This window comes from Vulpes vulpes, chromosome 12 (assembly GCF_048418805.1).
Source record: "Vulpes vulpes isolate BD-2025 chromosome 12, VulVul3, whole genome shotgun sequence".
In the NCBI taxonomy this organism is placed as follows: Eukaryota; Metazoa; Chordata; class Mammalia; order Carnivora; family Canidae; genus Vulpes; species Vulpes vulpes.
In genome coordinates this window covers 149428156-149448019 of record NC_132791.1, presented here as the reverse complement: position 1 = coordinate 149448019, position 19864 = coordinate 149428156, and the positions used below count along the sequence as shown (strand labels likewise).

General features: G+C 37.4%; 1 protein-coding gene across 14 annotated transcripts in view; it reads left to right on the top strand.

Moving 5' to 3' along the window:
- PATJ (PATJ crumbs cell polarity complex component) overlaps positions 1 to 19864 on the top strand; it is a 358484-nt gene that overhangs the window by 199986 nt on the left and 138634 nt on the right. For all 14 annotated transcript variants that reach the window (XR_011995974.1, XM_072730762.1, XM_072730764.1 and 11 more), the window contains exon 28: positions 13234 to 13430. Coding sequence is in view for 13 of the 14 variants with exons in the window: in XM_072730762.1 (XP_072586863.1) it covers positions 13234 to 13430 (197 nt within the window). In the remaining variant the exon portion in view is untranslated. The remainder of the gene's footprint in view (positions 1 to 13233; positions 13431 to 19864) is intronic.

The following is a 19864-nucleotide window of genomic DNA, read 5'->3' as shown; positions in this document are numbered from 1 at the left end:
ACTGGTTTCTCTCAAGACTTACTAAAAATCTAAAGCCAGTGATAATCAAATCGTTTTTTATACCCTGTTTTCAGCCATCTCTTAGGTCCACAAAGGCATTTGGAGCTTGGACGGGGATCTGTCTTAGGTTTTTAGTAATTTTTAATGTGAATTAGAGATCTTTATTTAAAAGGAAAAAAAAAAGTGGTGATTCCTTGTTTGCATCTCAAAATTTAGATTTTGTAGATCAGGCCTGAAGCCCAGACATGTGATTTTTATACAGAACTACCTCAGGTGCTCTGGGGACCACATTTTGGGAAATACTGGTTTGGGTGTGATGGTGCTTTTACAGAAAGCCTCAGTGGACATAGCTATCAAGCCTGATTGTGTGAACCTTTGTGTTTGAGCAAAGGTGCAAATATGATCATCCTCCTTAATTAGGGTAGATAAACTTTGCTCTCTACTAAACTAATTTTGTTTCTTTTTTTTTTTTTTTTAATTTTATTTATTCATGAGAGACACACAGAGAGAGGCAGAGACACAGATAGAGGGAAAAGCAGGCTCCTTGCAGGGAGCCCCTTGTGCAACTCAATCCCAGGACCCTGGACTCATGACCTGAGCCAAAGGCAGACGCTCAATCACTGAGCTACCCAGGCATCCCAACTAATTTCTTTTCTTATGTTAAGCCTAAAGGCAGTCAGGGAACTTGTGCTTTGTCTATATTTCAGTAGTATGTTCCTCCCCACCCCTGAATGTTTGCCTTACCCCACATCCCTCATTACCAGAGGGCTTTGGCAGAGTGACCAGCTTTCTCATGGCTGAAATGAAGAAGGAATTGAGGTGAGATGTATGAAAATGAGAGGTGAAAGGGAGTAGCCCACCTCCAACTCCAGTTTAGACTGGGCCTAATAGCCCCAATATCTGAAACTTAGTGAAATGAATTAAGAGGGACTTGGGGATTCTGTTCCCAATTCTCCCATCCATTTGTGATTAATCTCAATGATCCTTGGTGTCTTGTTTGTGAATGCTCTGGACTGGTTTCCTTCTCTCTCCAGACCAAACGTGATTCTTAAGCATTTAGGTACTGAGTACAGAAGGTGAATCTTTGCTGTTATGTGACTGAAAGATCCCAATTATATTTGGATCTTTTATGTTTTTGCAAGTATCTAATCCAATCCTTATTCTTTTATCTTTTAATTCCCCCTGACTTATATCCTTAGCCAGTAGCCCAGAGCAAGCATTCGGTATTTATATATATAAATATATATTATATATATATATATATATATATATATATATATATATATATATATATATATAAATGAATACGTGAAGTCAGCTTTTACTCATTTCTTTGACTATCTGTGTTCCTTTTTCTATTTCAGTTGACACCTAAACCCAGATGTATGTATTACCTCTTGGGTGGATAGTAATGACCTCCTAAACGGTCAGGTTCCCTCTTCCCCTGAGCACTCACACAGCTGGGTGCAAATTCATTCTCAGAAACTGCTCAGAGTTTCACCCACCTTTGCTTGACTGGCAGGAGTTCTGGGCTTGCCTCCCCTTCATTCTGGAGCTCCAGGCTGAATTCAGCAACTCCCCGTACTTGATACCACAAACCAGCCCATTCAAACTGAATTGTCATCCCTTCATGCTTCACTCCTTGTTTCTGAGGCTCAGACCTCAGTTTCCCTGTTCTCCTTTCCCTTCCCCTAGCCCTTGTACCTCCAACATCCGAACGGTTCGCAGCCTTATTGGTTTTCTGTGTCAGCTGTTTCCTGCCACCCCATGCTAGCTTTCCCTCTATCCCCCGCCCCCCATCATCCTGTGTGTATTATCTTCCTCTTGGTCTTTCTGTGTCCTCAGCTCTCCTCTGCACATCATCCTGTGCAGACTGCTCCCACAGGCTGGGCTCTGGGGATTGCCTCCCACCAAATCGTAAATTCCAAAAGGACTAAGGCAGGCTTTAGACCTCTCTTCTGCCACTCTCCCAGATGTGAACACAGCAAACGTCTTTATCCTCTCGTGTGGTTGGTGAGCAGGTGGGATTTGGAGTGAGGCAGACCCGAATCTGAACCCCAGGTCCACCAATTACTAAATGCAAGTTTGGACGAGTTCGGTAATTTCAAGTGAGACTCCATTTCATCATCTGTACAGTGGGATGATTATACCTTTTAGGATTTTTAAGAGGGTTTGTTTATTTTTCTTTTAGTTGTGAAAATTTTTGGAGATTTGCAAACCTGAAGAGAACGGTCCATGAATTCCCATGTATTATTCTCCCAGATTCAATAATAAACAAGGTTTTGCTATATCAGTTTCACCTCTCCCTCATTTTTCATCTACTGAAATAGTTTAAAGCCATTCCCAGACACCATGTAATTTCATCCATACATAAGCATCTTTAGAAATGCAATCATAATACTATTAATGTACCTAACAATAATTTTTCGGTTTCATCCAACACACAACCCACAATCAAAACGTTTACTGTCTTGAAATAGATTCTTCTAGTTTGTTCAAATCAGGATTCAGACCGAGTCCTCACATTACTTTGTCAAGTCTCTTTCTAAAAAATAAATTTATTGAAATATATACAAACAAAACTGTAACACCGTTTGAATTTTCACCCACCATGCAGGCCACAAAATAGAACATTACTACCACTGAGAAGTTAATTTGTGCCCCTCTGATTCACTATTTCTTCCCTTTCCCCCAAATGTTAACATTAGCTTGACTTCTAAGACCATAGATTAGCTTCTGTGTTTTTGAACTCAATAAAAATGGAACTGGAGTATATACACTTTGCCGTGTTGGTTTCTTTCACTCAACAGGTTGCTTCTAATGTCCAAACAGGTTGCAGGTAGTAGTAGTTGTTAGTTTTCATTGCTGAATAAAGTTCCATTGTTTGAATATGCCATAGTTTTTCTATCCTTTCTACTGTAAGTAGACATGTTGAAGATTATATTTTACAATATCATGCAAAATATATAAAGGGATCAGCGAAGCTTCTAACAGTGAACATTCAATTAATATTAATATAGTGTCTTGTGTTTAAAATTTGTTCATTGCATATGGATTTGATTGAATTTTGATTCATCTAATGGGGCAATTTTAGATTTTCACTATTGAAGCTTTTTTTTCTTACTGTATGATCTCTTCAGAAAATAGCCTTAATAATTCTTGTTCTAATTATTTTTTAAAGATTTTATTGATTTATTTGAGAGACTGGGGAGAAGGGTAAAGGGAAAAGGACAAGCAGACTCCCTGCTGAACAGGGAGCCTGACTCAAGACTCCATCCCAGGACTCTGAGATCATGACCTGAGCTAAAGGCAGACGCTTCACTGTGTGAGCCACCCAGGCACACCTGATTCTTGTTCTAATTGCCCAAATTTTATTACTTTAGATTTATAGCTGATTTTTCTTTCCATCTTCTGTTTAATGTGGATTGAATTTTTTGTGAATGAAAGGAAAGGAATGAAATGATTTGACTTCTCTGTTTTTCCTTCTGAGTTCTGTGAGTCATACTCTTTGCTTAATTCTGGTCTTGGCATTCACCTATGATCATGGACTCCAAAGCTCGAGTTTCTGGTTTCAAATCCTGGCTTTACCATTACCTAGTTGTGTAACTGTGTGTTACCTATTTGATCTGTGCCTTAGTTTCCTCATCTGTAAAGTTAGAGATAATACCTATCTCATAGTGTTTTCATAAAGACTGAGTTAATAATGAAGTACTTCGAATAATACCTATTATTATACTTAATTGTAGTTCTCATGTTTGAATGTTTCAATTATTAATTTCTATTTATAGATCCATACAATATCACATTTATATACTGGCTAAATCATCTACAACATGTAAGAGGGAAGTTTATTTATTGTTATGTAAGATATAATTTCTTTACACTGACTTATTTTCAGTATTTGCCCTACTTGGTCTGGACTTTCCCTTGAGATTTGCTTCTTACTACTGAAGTTTATATGCTGTTTTTTATGATTAGTTATGATTTTCTTTCATATGTTTTTACTTCTCAAATCTGCAGGTACTATCCAACTCAGAGAATTAAAAGTTGGTAACTGCATAAAAAAATTAAATTAATGGGATGCCTGGGTGGCCCAGTGGTTGAGCATCTGCCTTTGGCTCAGAGCATGATCCTGGGATCTGGGATCGAATTCTGCATTGTGCTCCCTGTGGGGAGCCTGCTTCTTCCTCTGCCTATGTCTGTGCCTCTGTGTGTGTGTGTGTGTGTGTGTGTGTCTCTCATGAATAAAAAAATAAATCTTTAAAAAAAAAATAAAATTAGATTAAAAGGTGCTTAGTAGAACCTGATTATTTACAAGTGGTTGCTTATATTTGATGTAAAGAAAATGTATTTAAATATTTTCTCTGTTTTATCCTTTGTAATTTAAAAACAGACCAGATAACTAATGCTTCTGAAACTGTATCTGGTGTGTTAAATGTATTAAAATACTGGTCAGGGACTTGAATTAAGTTTCTTTCTTAGGAAAAAGGCCCTGTTACTTAGCAACACCTGGTATCTTGTGATGATAGGAAAACACCCTGAGATCACACTGGAGAAATCTTACTGGCTTTCTTGGACAAGGAAAAGGCATTGTTGCTTTGATACAGAATGATGAGCAGCTTAAGATTCCTTTTTTCAGATAACACTGTCATGGGGCTGGAAAATCCATGTATAAAACAAGCATGACTGTTCAGCTGAGTAGAAAAGACTATTCTCTCTAGTTATTCTAGGCTGATGTTCATTCAGGGAAACTTAAGTAAAGCCTGGTGCCAAAGAAGTAGTTTTCTTATATCCTAATCTGATTTGTATTTAGAAATGTAGGGCATCTAGGTTATTTGAGACATGAACTACACTACCATTTGACTAATACACTGTGAAAGTCAATGAAAATCAGTATAAAGGTTAGCTATTTATTACGAATATTTCTAGAAAATACCAGTAATGGGGATAGTAAGATTCTGGATCATCGAACACTTCTAATATTTTGTTGCTGAAAGCTGGTACTTACATAATTTATAGGGGTATTTGCTTGCGTATAAGAAACAAAGTAAGAGTTCTATTTTCTTAATTTCAGAGGAGAGCCCCATTGGCTTCAAATAAAATAATACTCTTTCCCCCTCCTCTTTAATTGTATTTTCTGTGAAACTGAAAGATTTAAGAAAACCATTCTCTTTATACATTTTCTTCCCACTTATCCCCTTTCTCAGCTGGGGAAGTTCCCCTTCCTTAGCCACTGGATACCCTGGAAATGACTCCCAGTTGCCCCCAGAGCAAATACCAGGCGGTGTGGGGTTCCCCTGTGGCAGAGCCACATGCCTGACAGTGCAGAACAGTTGGTGCTGACTCAGCCAGAGAAGCTTGACTACAATTTCTCAGAATCTGAATTAACAAGCTGGCATGCAGTGTCTTGATTTTTCAAAGATGAGGGTGCTGTTCCACTTTCCCCGCAAAGACTTTGTTTTCCGTCTTCCGTTTTGAAAATCTAGCTCACCTTTTATTTCAGCTACAAAGTAGGAATAAATAGTCATGGAAATTTCAGGAAACATCTGAGATAGAGGGAGGGAGGCAACCCAGGAGGATGGGAGCTAGACGCAGAAAGGCTGAGACCGAGATCTAAAGTAACCTATTACATAATTGAAACATTTCTTATTTAATCCTGAAACATGGATCATAGAGCCAGATATTCTGGCTCCATATTCAATATTCAATCAGTCTTGTGAAGGATGTATTTAAAGGCTGACTTAAGTTTTGGTATCTGTGAACTTTACAGTTGACTGTCATCACTATAGAAAAAAATTTTGTATTGCGTGGGAGATTAATCTGTTATTTACAGATCTAGCTGCCTGTGAGAATCATCTAAGGACTTTGTTACAAAGAGAACTTTACCCCATTACTAAACTTGACTAAATGTGTCATTGGCTCAGAATCTCAGCTGTGAGAGCCCAATCATGATTCTGTTTTATAGGCTCTAAGGGTGATTTTTAGGTGGCCAGCCTAGTAATTCTGAGGAGTCTAGGCCTGGGAACCATAGTTAGAGCTCTTTTAGGAGAATCTTCTTCTTATTTAAAATTCTACCAGTCTAAGAGATAGTTGTGGTGTGATGAAGAAATCACAGCTTGAACTCACCCAACTTGGCCCAAATACTGACCAAATCACCTCACCTGTCCGTCCACTAACGTGCAAATGGAGATGTTTACAAAGATATAGGGACATGACAAACTATCAGATGTTTCTTTCTTATAAGGAGGTGTTATGAAGATCCTAAAGATAGCTTCTTTAACTTAGGGAGAAAGCTGAAGTAATTCTTATTTTTTAAAAACGTTGCTGGAGAGGAATGCCTGGGTGACTCGGTTGAGCATCTGTCATGATCCCGGGGTCCTGGGATGGAGCCCTGCTCAGTGGGGAGTGTGCTTCTCCCTCTCCTTTTCCCTCTCCCCTCCTGCTCATCCTCTCTCTCATGCTCAGTCTCTCTCTATAAATAAAATCTTTTTACAAAATGTTATTGGATAAACTGAACATGATTTGATAGAGAAAGAATTTAACTATGTTAGAAGACTTTAGTTTTTAGCTATAAATAAGCTTCATAACCTTATACAAGATTTTCATTTCTTCCATCTTCTTTATAAAATGGAGTCTGGGGGTGATGGTGTGATTCTCTATAAGAGAATGTAGCTTTATACAATTTCTTAGTTTGTTTTCCCCGAATTAAAAGTCTCTGATTCTGAAACATGCCATGCCTGTGGCTTTTGCCATAGCTTGCTTGTACCTGATTGCAATTCTCTGTTATTCCCTAATAAACCCATTTTTGAAAATAAAAATAAAAATAAAAAATAAACCCATTTTTGCTGGTTTAAAAAAAAAAGGTTTAAATTTCACACTTTATTACCACACAGTTTTTATTAAAGATTTTGTTTATTTATATGAGAGAGAGAGGGTGGAGAGACCACAAGCAGGGGGAGAGGCAAAAACAGACTCTGTGCTGAGCAAGGAGCCCGATGCCTGGCTCGATCCCAGGACTCTGGGATCAGGACTTGATCCAAAGGCAGATGCTTAACTGATACATAATTTTAAAGCCATCTCAATGGAGTATGTAGCATGGGACAAACACTTGACCTGGTGGTGTAATTCCTCTGCACCTGCAGAAGTTGTCCCAGGGGCTCCTCAGAAGGAGTAACTCAGGGAAGAGAATCTGAGGGACAGTGATGCTAGCTAGCCCCTTCCCCTAGTGATTCCCATGGAGGACTGTGTGACTGCTTCTTTCAAGTCATTGTTTGGTGGGGAGGATCCATTGCTTCCTTTCACAAGTCTCAATTTTCCTCAAGATAGACAAATTTAAAGAAGAAAAGAATAGCTTTGCCACGAACTTAGACTAACTTAAAACCTCAACATAACTAAATCATGGAAACAAAGTCATGGTTTGTTGTTTGGATCCTGCATCCGCCAGCATTTTTAGCTGACATCCATTTTCAAGGTAATAACCCCATTTTACAAATAAGAAATCTGTTCATGGAGGTACAGTAGGTGGTCCAGGAACCAAGGATGTTATGTGCCTCCACTAGGATTGCCTGAATTCTGACTCTTTAGCCTCTGCTCTTTCTATTCTGCCCCAAGTATATGTTGATAGAGATTCACCATTTGTAGCAGTTAATTTGAGTCCTTCAAACTGTGATGGCGCCGTATTTTATCAAAGAAGAATCACTCTTGTCATTAATTATTGACATGTCTAAGCACTTGAATAAAAAAAAATAAAAAATAAAAATAAATTTAAAAAAAGCACTTGAATATATAGTTAACGACCATGAGGGTTAAATTTTTTTCTTCTGAAAATTGAACAAGTCAGACTAGTTTTGACTTGCCTTTTCATATTAATACAACACTGAAGCTTTTCTTAGCATCTTTGTTTTTTTCAGTCACCAGGGACAGGGAATTGCATTAAGTATAATCCTTCATATCATATTATAGTCACTGGTCTGCTGGGGGCCCCTTACTGGTTTTCTTCACTCCCTTGTATTCCTATTTTTTTCCGCCACCATCCCCATAATTAGCCATTCTAATGTGTTAAACATTTGCAACTCTGTATATGCACTTCCAAAACATGTGTTATGTTTTTTTATGGGGTAATCTTAGTTTGCATAAATGGTATTGGCCCATTGTTTCCCTCCCTTTGCATTCAGCGCTATTTGAAATCTCTGTCACTACTTCCAGTTAATTGCTTCTACCTGCTGATAGTACACTGCGATGTCCATCCAACAGTTCATCTATCTTCTTTCCCAGTGACAGATACCCATGTTACCTCCAACTCCTCTGCTATCGTAAATAACATTCCTTTAAGACCTGTGTAAGAATTTGTTAAGATATTCCCAAGAGTGGAATGCTGGTTTGTCGAATATGTGTGTGCTTAATTTGATTAAGTAGTGTCAGACTGCTCTCCAGAAGACTGTGCCATTCACTCCCAGCTGCAATGCATGTAGATTCCTATAGCATTTTCCTCGTATCTCCATAAGGCTTAATGATACAGCTTTCAGATATTTGCCAGTCTACTAGTGAAAACTGATATCTCACTATAATTTGCATTTCCATAATTACTAATGAAGTTGAGCATCTCTTCACATGTCTGTGAGCCTTTTGAGTTCTGTATCTTTTGGCCAGATTTTTATTGAGGTTGCTAATCTTTTTCTGCTTCTCTTTATTTTAATTGCCCTGTTGGTTTTAAATATGCAAATTTTTTTCCTTTTATATTTTCTATTTGTCACTTTAAGTCCAGAAATTACTTTCTGTTCTAGTTTGCCAACAGTTTGGATTTTTAAAAAAAATTTTAAGTAGATATTGTATCTTCTCAAATGCTTTTCTCTATTAACATAATTTTTCAACTTTTCTGCTTTATCAATGTGAAAATTTCCTTGAAAAAATTACTGATATTTAGCTATCCTTACATTCCTGGAATACATCCTTACTCATAATGTATTCTTAGATTGAATCATATAAAATTGCTACTTCTTTTTTTTTAAAGATTTATTTATTTATTCATGGGAGACACAGAGAGAGGCAGAGGCATAGAGGGAGAAACAGGCTCCCCACAGGGAGCCTGATGCAGGGCTCCATCCCAGATGCTAAGATCATCAAGGTGGATGCTCAGCCACTGAGCATTTTAGCATCCCTAAAATTGCTATTTTTTAAGTCAGGAAATAGTCAAATACTGGCCATATCATAGAGGTCAAATTAAATATTTTCAATATACTCTCAATTAAATTATTTAAAAAATATTTTTTATCTATGACCCTAAGTTAGGTCAGGCTATAATTTTCTTTTCTTGATTTGTCTCTATTTTTGGAAGGAAAATCAGGATTATACCAGCCTCAAAATATGAAGAGGATAACTCCCTCCTCTCACCCGCCCATGTTCTGGAACAAGTTACATTGATTAAATTCATTAAAACTTGACATCTGGGCAGCCCGGGTGGCTCAGTGGTTTAGCGCCACCTTCGGCCCAGGGCGTGATCCTGGGGACCCGGGATCGAGTTCCTTGTTGGGCTCCCTCCATGGAGCCTGTTTCTCCCTCTGCCTGTGTCTCTGCCCCCCCCCCCTCTCTCTGTGTCTCTCATGAATAAATAAATAAAATCTTAAAAAACAAACAAACAAAAAACTTGACATCTGATAGAATTCAAATATAAACAGTCTAGAACTGGGGGGGTGGGGGCGGCTTGTTTTTTAAAGTAAATATCCTTGGCTACCATTTCAATTTCTTTAATAATTACTAGTGTATTGCAGTTTTACATTTATTTTTGAGAATGGTATTTTAAATTTTGAGAAATTTGGCATTTTAAATTTTAAGAAATGTATCTGTCTTCTAGATTTTAAAGTGTGCCAGCGTTTCATAGCAATACATTATTCATAATAATCTTATTTTATAAATCTCTCTGTAGTTATTTCCCCTTTCTAGTTCAAGAATTTATTTCTATCATCCGTTTTTTTTCCCTGATCAGTTATTGCAGTGTCTGTCTTGTTATTGTTTTCAAAGAACTCGGTTTTAATTTCATTGATCCTTATTTTAATGCTTTTGTTCTGTGGATTTTTGGCTCTAATTGGTGGTAATGATTCTATTTTTATTAGCCTATGACCTTGCTTTACCATTTTCTCTGCATTTGCTAAGTAGCTCTTTCGCTAACCTCTTAGGTCTAACGCTTATTATTATTGTTTCACTTTTCTTGTTTTCTGAAAAAGTGATTCAAAATTATAAATAACTTTCTAGGTTCTGCTTAACTGAACCCCTCAAGTTTGACATCTAGAAGTATCATTTGTATTTGATTGTTAGTGCTGTATTTTTTAATTTCCTTTTTTGTTTCCCTTTTAAATCTTGGGCTTCTCACAACATTAATGTATTTCTAAACACCACAGAGCTTTAAAGTTATATTTGTTGTTAATTTATAGTTTTGTTGCACTGTGTCCAAAGAGACAGCCTGTATGATATCCGTTCTGTAAGTGTTATCAAAGTTTCTTTTATGGCCCAACACACAGTCTGCTTCAGTAATTGTTGTGCGTATGCCTCCCTCGCTGTATTTTCTGTCGGATGCAGAGTTCTCTTATGTCTGTTGCTTTGAGCTTATAGTGTTGTTAAAGTCTTCAGTATCTTTTTTAAACAATCTCTTTCTGTTATTTTCTGAGGAGGATGTGTTAAAATTCTTGTTCTATTTTTTTTTTTTTTTTTAGCATAGTGGCATCTCTTAACTGTCTTACCCTGTAGCTCCAACAAACAAAGCAATGAGAGCATGAAATGGTCTGTTTGAATCTGGGAGAAGAGGTTTTAACATTGAGTATCCTCTCAAGGTCCATCCCTGGGGGACCCCAAAGGACTTCCACAGGATCCCCAGTTGGAATTTCTGTAAACCTTGTACTGTGATTCCTTATCACCCACCCGCTAACCCAAAGAATTTTCAATTTACAGCCAAGTGGGCTCTCACATTCTTCTCCTTGCTCTACCTGTATATGTTTCTCCACTTGCTATTCCTCCATCTACAGGATCTACAGGATTCTTCTCATAACTAGATTCTGTACCTTGTTTAAAACCTTTCTCAAATTCTGCTTCTCCCATGAAATCTCTTCTAGAAATATCAGTTCTTTTTTTTTTTTAAGATTTTATTTATTTATTTATGAGAGACAGAGAATAGGCCGAGGGAGAAGCAGGCTCCCTACAAGGAGCCTGATGTGGGACTCGATCTCAAGACCCCGGGATCTCAGTCTGAGCCAAAGGCAGATGCTCAACCACTGAGCCACTCAGGCCCCTAGAAATATCAGTTCTTAAAACTCTAAAAACAGTTACTGCTCATATAATTTGTTTAGTATTTATTCATTGACCTTATTCCCTAATAAATTAATATTCCATGACCAGCACTTGTGGTGATCAAAACTTCTATTTAAATAATTGTAGTTGTTTGGTATTTATTGCATTTGTTTGCTTCCCTTATATTGCGATGTCAGTATCTTGAGGGTAATGTGTGTCTTACAGGTCTCCATTCATTAAAATACCCACATAGTATCTTGTTCTTGATAGTTGACCAACAAAAATACTTTAAGCTTATTTACTTCAATGTTAATATGACTGTATTTTTTCCTATATAGAGGGCAGTTATGTCGCAAGACCTGTATTTTACTATATTTTGCTAAATGTGTTGTTTATTATTAATAATAAGCTTTATCCATGAAAGTTAAGATTCTTTTCATAATAATTATAAAGCAAACATGTATTCTCATTCTAAAATATGCACCCATTTATTTATATGGTTAATTCTTTTAAAGTATTTTTATGAGTTTAAATTTATCTGCTCTCAAGGCAGTGTTTGTTAGGTGTGGTAAAGTGATACAATGGCTAGGCTGTTTTCCTCCGCATCCCCTTTAACACTAATTATTTGAGTTCAGCTTTGAATTTGCAAGTTTTCCTGTAAGGACAGTGGGCCTAAGTCAAGTATTAGACTGAGCATAGAGTTCCAGGATAGATGCGATCTGCCAACAGGTTATTAAGCTGATGAGATGATTGCATCATACCACAGTTGAAGATGTCAGCCTTTGAGCCCCAGCAAAATACCTGGCCTGAGCTGGTGTTTTGTGGGGTGTAAGACATGTTTAAAGCAGTATCATTCCCTACACTGATCTTCCAACGTGATTTTGTTACACATAATCAACACAAGTGAAGCATAACCAGCCAAATCCTAAAATGGGGTGTTTAGACCAAAGAGTAGGGGGTAGCAAGGAGAGAGAAAAAATTGAATAAAAGATTTATAGAATACCTATAAACTATGAGCTAGTTGTAAGTCCTTTAATGTGTATTTTAATTCATTTTCCTAAGATTCATGAAGTGGTTATTACCATGCCCATTTTACACAGGAAGAAATAGAATTCCATTGAACAAAATAATGTATTAACTATTGGACATTGAGTAAATGGTTGATTTGTGTATTGAATTCAGATTGAACAGCTAAACCAACATCCTTAATTCTCCTTGTTTTACCCACTTAATATAAAATATTATTTTAGGGATGCCTGGGTGGCTCAGTGGTTGAGCATCTGCCTTTGGCTCAGGGCATGATCCTGGGGTTCCGGGATCGAGTCCCACATTGGACTCCCTGCATGGAGCCTGCTTCTCCCTTTGCCTGTGTCTCTGCTTCTCTCTCTCTCTCTGTCTCTCATGAATAAATAAATAAAATCTTAAAAAAATATAAAATAAAATATTTTATACCATTTGCATAGTTTAAAAAAACATAATTATTTAGAATTAATTGTTGATTTTTTTCTTACTGGACTGCAAGTCCACCAGAAGAGGAACCATGTCTATTTTGTTTAGCATGATATCTCCAGGACCAAACCCTCTCTTCACATAGCTGATGTTTAGTGTATATACTTTGTTTCTCACCCACCTCCTCTGTTTTTGGAGGGGAATAGGGAAGCCAAGGTTTCTACCATATTCCTGTTGACTATCTTAGGTAAGAAAATAATGGACAGAAAGTCTAGGCCAATGTGAACCTGAACAATCAGAGAAGGTTTTATTGGTGAACTAAAGTTTTTAAATGGAGATGGAATAATTAGCTGTAATTTATACAGAAGGTTATGAATGACTTCAACCGCTTCATTCTCAAGAAAAGACCATCATGGTAAGAAGATGAGGACATGCTAACTCCTTTGTAATATACATTTAAGTATTCTATTTACATTTTTTATCGCCCCCCTCCCTTTTTCTCAATAGAAAAAATCAGGCAAAGATATGCAGACCTTCCTGGAGAATTGCACATTATTGAGCTTGAAAAGGATAAGAATGGACTTGGACTCAGCCTTGCTGGTAATAAAGACAGATCACGCATGAGCATATTTGTGGTGGGAATTAACCCAGAAGGACCTGCTGCCACGGATGGACGAATGCGTATTGGAGATGAACTGTTGGAGGTGAGGGACATAGATTTTTAATTTCATTTTCGGTAAGGTGAAGAAGTAAAGGGAATGGTCCACTGGAAAATGAGGTGACAGGGAAAAGTGTTACAAATTATATTTTTTTCAGCCACTCAAAATCATTTTCCAGAGGAAGAACAGACATCATATTGTTGCTTGCAAATGTTATTTGCTGCTTGAGTAAAAACTAATCTTGCATAATAATTTAGGGAACCTTAAGTTAAAATCTCATAAATGCCTATTAAAGGAATGGGATTTGTTTTTAATGTAAATTCCAAAATGTTCAAAACTAAATTGTGTATTAATCTGTTATTATTATTTATCAAAATTCTCTTTAGCTTTAGAATAAACCATAAGTATGGCATTTGTTTTTGTTGTTGTCGTTTAGTTTTTTGGGAAGGTGTTAGAACCCAGCAAATCCTGTGAGCTGGTTGTCAGAGCTTGGGTATTATCTGTGAAGTCAGTGATGTGGATTAAGACCACACAGATTCCTTATTTAGGAATAGGATAGAGGTAAGAGAGCTAAGGAGATGGCTAGTCCTTTGCTAGTTACTCTCTAGATGATTTCATCAGTAGTCTTATTTATTCTCATTTTCCTCAACTTAAAGTCAAAGTTTCTGTTCCAAGTTATTCTTGCTTTGATGTTCATTTGCTATTTCAGTCCATCATTCATTCATCTAACTTTGTTAGAGCATCTCCTAAGTAGTGGACACAGAAAGAAAGATGAATACATCTGGTCCCTTCCTTCAGAGACCTCACAGTCTAGAGGAAGGACACAGACATGAGAAGATTGTTGCACTGCAAAATGAAAAATAAAATAACCAGAAGAACAGCAGCAACAGCTAATATATTTATATATACATCCATACACACACACATACATATATACACACTCGGTGTCAGATACAGCAGGCTTTTTACTGGTGGTGTCACAAAGTAAATGATGGTTCTGGGATTCGGTATCAGGCATTTTGACTTCTTAGCTTTTGTTAACCAGTGCACTCTTCAGCCTCCTGGATAGAATGCTCCAGCACTTGGGTATTTAAAAGACCTGAAATCACAGAGGCACTGGGAATCAGACTGCTCACTTAGAATGAGATTTTCTGATTTTGCATTTTATAATTTCCTCGTCAGACTTTGACTCAGAATAGCATTCGTAGTCACCCATAATCTCTGATTTGCTTAATAACAAATATAGCCAAAACTGGTCAGACATGCCTGTTAGCATCCTACTTGTCTCCCAGGCCCCAGTAGTTTCTCTACATCTTAAAGCTGTTTCCACAAAGAAGTTAACCTGTAATTATTTTCCTGTTCTTTTGTAAAATGGCATCATGAAAGGGACCCATGCTGGGTAGTAGCCATCACCAGTATAATCATTAAATAAGGAAAAATCAAAAGGCAGCAGTACGTATTAACCAACCAATATAATTCATCACTTCGAGTTTATTTCCTTTGGCTGATGCTTGGAGACTTCTTCAGTGATAGAGACTAAAGTGATGGTGGTAGTAATTAAGGTGAACATAAAAACGGATTTCCTGAGTTATTATTGGCACTTGACCTAGAGTCTCCCACATTTGTATTCAGTATTCTTAAGAGACCTATCTGGTAAGTACTCATACTATCCCCATTTTATGGATAAGAAAACTGCACAAATAACTTGTTTAATTTTACAGAACTAAGTCACAAAGTTTTGGTAAGAACCCAGGCTTGCCAGACTCCAGGATTCATGCTCTAACCACTGAAGCAGACTGTGTTCCCCATGGTATTTCAACCAAACCCCATTTGTTTAGATCCATGAGAATGCTGATTTATGATGCTCTAGTCTTTAGGGAATCATGTATAAGAAGTAACTGTGTTGTGTTACATGTACCTAGATAATGGATTTCCTGTCCTGTGTGGCATATGAAAATGTTCCAAAGGCTGTAATTTAGAACATGAAGATTCTAGTTCTCTTCTCTCTATTTTATTAAGACTCTAGATGGAATAATGGCCCATGGGATCTAGACCAACAGGAGCACTGGTGTTTTATTTCTCTGTCTGACGTTGTATTAGATATGAGTAACAAATGAGGAATGGCTACAGAGTAATGAGAATGTGTTACAGTCCACATACAAAAGTGCACACTGTGACCAGGACAGCAAGACTGAACTTGGAAGACCTGCTTTAACTTATCCCAGTTCTTTCAGTGCTTAGTTGCGTTTCAGAAAGAGCTTAATTAACACAGTGCAGTGCACATAGTTGACTGGTAATTAGCCACATTTCCTCCTTAGAAAATTCAGGTCTCCTGTTTTTGAGGCAAGATGCTGGAAGAACTCTCTTGTCTGAAAAAGGATATTAACATCTTGCCATGTTGGAACCCCACCTTTTTTTTTTTTCTTTCTGAGTTTGGCTCTTTTGTCGCTATTCAACAACTTTATCTTCTTGTGGAGATGGAAAGGACGAGAAGATTAAACATGGCAATAAGTTGATCCTCCTCCACTCTCCATTGATTTTCTTGTCTAAAGAAAATATGTTGGAACATACATTCTAGCATCCCATATCTTTGGCTAGTTACTTATCTTCTCTGACCCTCAGCTGCCTCCTTTATCAAATGAAAATTACTTATTCAGCAAGTATCTTGCTATGCATCTGTCAGGTAGGGAGCAGTGTGTGAACAAGACACTGATTTTACACTGGTGAACAAAATCCATGGTACCTGTTCTCATAGAGCTTACAGCCTAGTGATTATATAGTATTAACTTTAGAGGGTGTTCAGAGAACTAATGAGAGAAGATAGTCAGGTTTTGCCACAGTATCCGGCACAAAGTAATGCCTTTAGCTGATACTATTTGTAAAATAATATTTGTATGTGCATTTGGTTTTTTTTTAGTTTATTTATATTAATACATTTGTCTCTGAAAGTATGTCCCAAAGGGAAACCATTATCTTCCTCAATAGCTCCATGTAGCATCTTAAAAACTGGGAGAATGGAAAAAAGCACAGACTGCATTCTTAAGTAGTTATAACCCATCTTCTCATGTGACTTTTGGCTCTAGGTCAGTGATGACAGGAAAAAATTTGTGTGGGAAACATTTCCCTGGTTTCTTTTTATAGCTGAGAAAAAATTTTAATCATTTTTCTATGATATGTGAGGAATTTGTATATCACATGATATCAAATCCAATGTCCTTTGGAACTGAGAATAGGAAATTGATTTAATGATGAGTACCAGGAAAGCTACAAGCCAGTGTTAAAATAGCTGTTTTTTGGATATTGCAGTGCCTTAGATTGTAGAAGGACTGCATTGTGTGGGAGGCATTTATAGTGGGTTTTTAGATTATTCTTACTAGATTTCTGGGCTAGAGCAAATCTTGTCTATTTGCTTACCACCCACACTCCATTTATTTTTGTGACTTCTCTATGAGGTAAAGTTATCTGTGTTTCTTGATTGTTTTTACAACTCCACCGTTTATTCCTGTTATTTCTCAGGACTGCATTGTTGCCTATTATGTTCTTCTTTTGCCCTGAGCCTCCTTTTATTTATAGTCGATCTGACTTATTTTAGGACCTAAGGTGAAGCTAATTTATAGGAAGTAGAGAATAGGTTTGTGGAACACACATTTGTGGCTTCTTTGAAGTCAGAAGCTCAGCTTCTTTACTAGAGCCCTCTGTGTGTGACTCCTTTTCCGCAGGCCATTCGCCAGCAGTTCTGTTGCCGTGGGACTGCATTGTTACAGCGTAAGAACAGCCCAGTGAGTTCTGTCAATCGATGGCCCAGTTCATGTATAAAAGAAATCTTAAATTAAGCCCCCAGAAGACAGTGTGATTAAATCTCAGCTTCTTTACCCTTCACTGCAATGCTGGTGTGGGGGTTCTGAATTAATTTCAAAAGGCATTAGCATATAATTACCATGTAGACTGGAATGAGACTTGCACCAGAGTATTGGCTTTCCCTGAGCAATTAGTCCCAGAAAATACACAGGCCTGAGCATGGTGCTGTCATATGAATATAGGATTTATTTATAATCTTCCCTACAGTGCAAGTGTGGGAAGAGAGAGTGGATAATGTTGCGTGGGGAATTGGAGTGATTTGTCGGGTTACAAAAGTAGCCGGAAGAAGCCACGTGGGTGGCACGAGACATGCACAATTGATTGGGCTGGCATATAGAGCTGTGACTCATCTGGCTCCCACGCCCTTCAAGAGAGAGGCTGTACGTTCCCTTTGAAACATTTACCTGCAGAATAACCCAAAGCTAAATGTTGTTATTTTCCAAGTGTGTAATATGTTTACTTACACTACAAATAAAAAGCACGAATATTTCCCATACTTGCTAGGGATGAAGACGTAGAACCACACTTAAACTCAGATATTATTGTCTTGCTATGTTTATTTTACAAGAGAAAAAAACAAACAAACAAACCATAAAACCTAAATGACTGGCCCAGATACACGTAGCTGCATCAGGACAAAACTCCTACCTCCTGGCTCATAACGGCTCTTAACGGCTCTTAACCACTCCAGTCTCAGCACCTATTCTTCCCTCTCTGCTTGTTGCCAGTGAATTATTTTTAAAATCTTTTGGAAGACTTAAATGTGATTTAGAAGTACAGTAGAATAGTAAAGAAATTGCTCTCTTTTGTGCATCCATAGACAAGATTCTAATTTTCAGTCAAAAGCTTCTGTTATCTTAGATCGGCTCTTCTAGATTATTACCATGCATGGACATAATTTTATAAAGTGTGCTTCTTAATGCAATAATTACGCCCTAAGAGACCTCATGTAATAAAATGTCCTGTTGTAGAAACACTAGTTTGAGGAGCAGAAAGAAGACTAAAGAATTGGCAAAATTGCAATAAAATGACTTGCCCTAGTTTTATTAAGAGATAGGTTTATAATAGCTAAAAGTGCAAAACTAAATTGATTGACTCAATTTTTTTTTATTGTGGCAATGGTTTCATAAGTGTCATACTTTACATTTTAAATAGTAATGTATTATACATCTGTTAGGTCTCAATGCGCTTGTTAAAAATTGGTTGACGGAGCCAGATAAAAATAAATACTGTTAGCAGATCCTGAGTATGACCTTCCATATGCAAAGCTAAAGTGACCCCATTTGGGGACTCTTAAAATAGTCTACAGCCTAATTCACAACTCTGGAAGTCAACAGAAGAATGTGGTGCTCTCTGAGGGGTCAGTCTCACACATAAAACAGTCCTGAGGCTTCTGCTGTGTGTGTGTAACATATTTCCTTTCCTCAAAGTGCAGCACCCTGGTTATTCTGGCGTATAGCTATCTATGTCTTGTTAAGTCATCTCTCCTACATCGTCTGTCGTATGATATCCAATATGAATTACAAAAAGACGTGCTCATTAAGAAAACATTTGGGGGTAGGGAAGCCGTATTGGGAATTGAGCTCACATTAAATACCATTTTCAAGTCAGTGCTAAAAATTCTTCACATGTGGGCAGCCCAGGTGGCTCAATGGTTTAGTGCTGCCTTCAACTCAGGGTGTGATCCTGGAGACCCGGGATCGAGTGCCACGTCCGGCTCCCTGCGTGGAGCCTGCTTCTCCCTCTGCCTGTGTCTCTGCCTCTCTCTCTGTGTCTCTCATGAATAAATAAATAAAATCCTAATAAAATAATTAATTAATTAATTCTTCACATGCATTCTCCTAACTTACAACAAACCTATGAAAGTAGGTGCTCTTTTAATCCCCATCTTACTGATAAGGAGACTGAGGTGTGAAGGGGTACAGTCAACATGCAGACATTACCTTTTTTGTTTCTAAAGGCTATCTTCTTAAGTTATTTCATTCTGGATTAATAATGATTCTAAAAAATAGTTGGTGGAGGCACCTGGCTTGCTCAGTCGGTAGAGCCTGCCACTCTTTATCTCAGGGTTGCAAACCGAAGCCCCATGTTGGGCATAGAGCTTATTTAAAAAATAATAAGTGAATTTCTCATCATTTTGTAGTTTTGGTAGATCTAGAATAATGCAGTTAGTCTGGTACTAGTTCAAAATACCTGAGATAGTTTCTCACAATGTAATACCTTGTTACTCTTTTTATCTTCTTAAAACTGAATACCATTTTGAATTCAATAAAGGAAGAATGCAGTCAGTGAAATTACAGCCATCCCTCAAGAATCAAAGAAGAAAAGTAATCCTTTTTTGAGGTTTTTTCTTGCCCAAATTGAGAACTTCTCTGAACTTCATAACTTAAGAGCTCTCCTCCTCGATACCATTATTAAGTTAAGGTTTTCTTTCCAGGCTGCAGGAAATATTATGTAATCCCTAGCTCATATTGGGTGGCTCATTCTTGTATGTGTTTCCTGAGGTGAAGTCTTGGCATTCTATTTCTGCCATTTTGGTTTCTGTCTCTGGCTTGTTAGGGGAAGAGTTTTGGATTATTTAGTCACATTTCGCTGTCTTTAATACTGCTGAGATATTTATG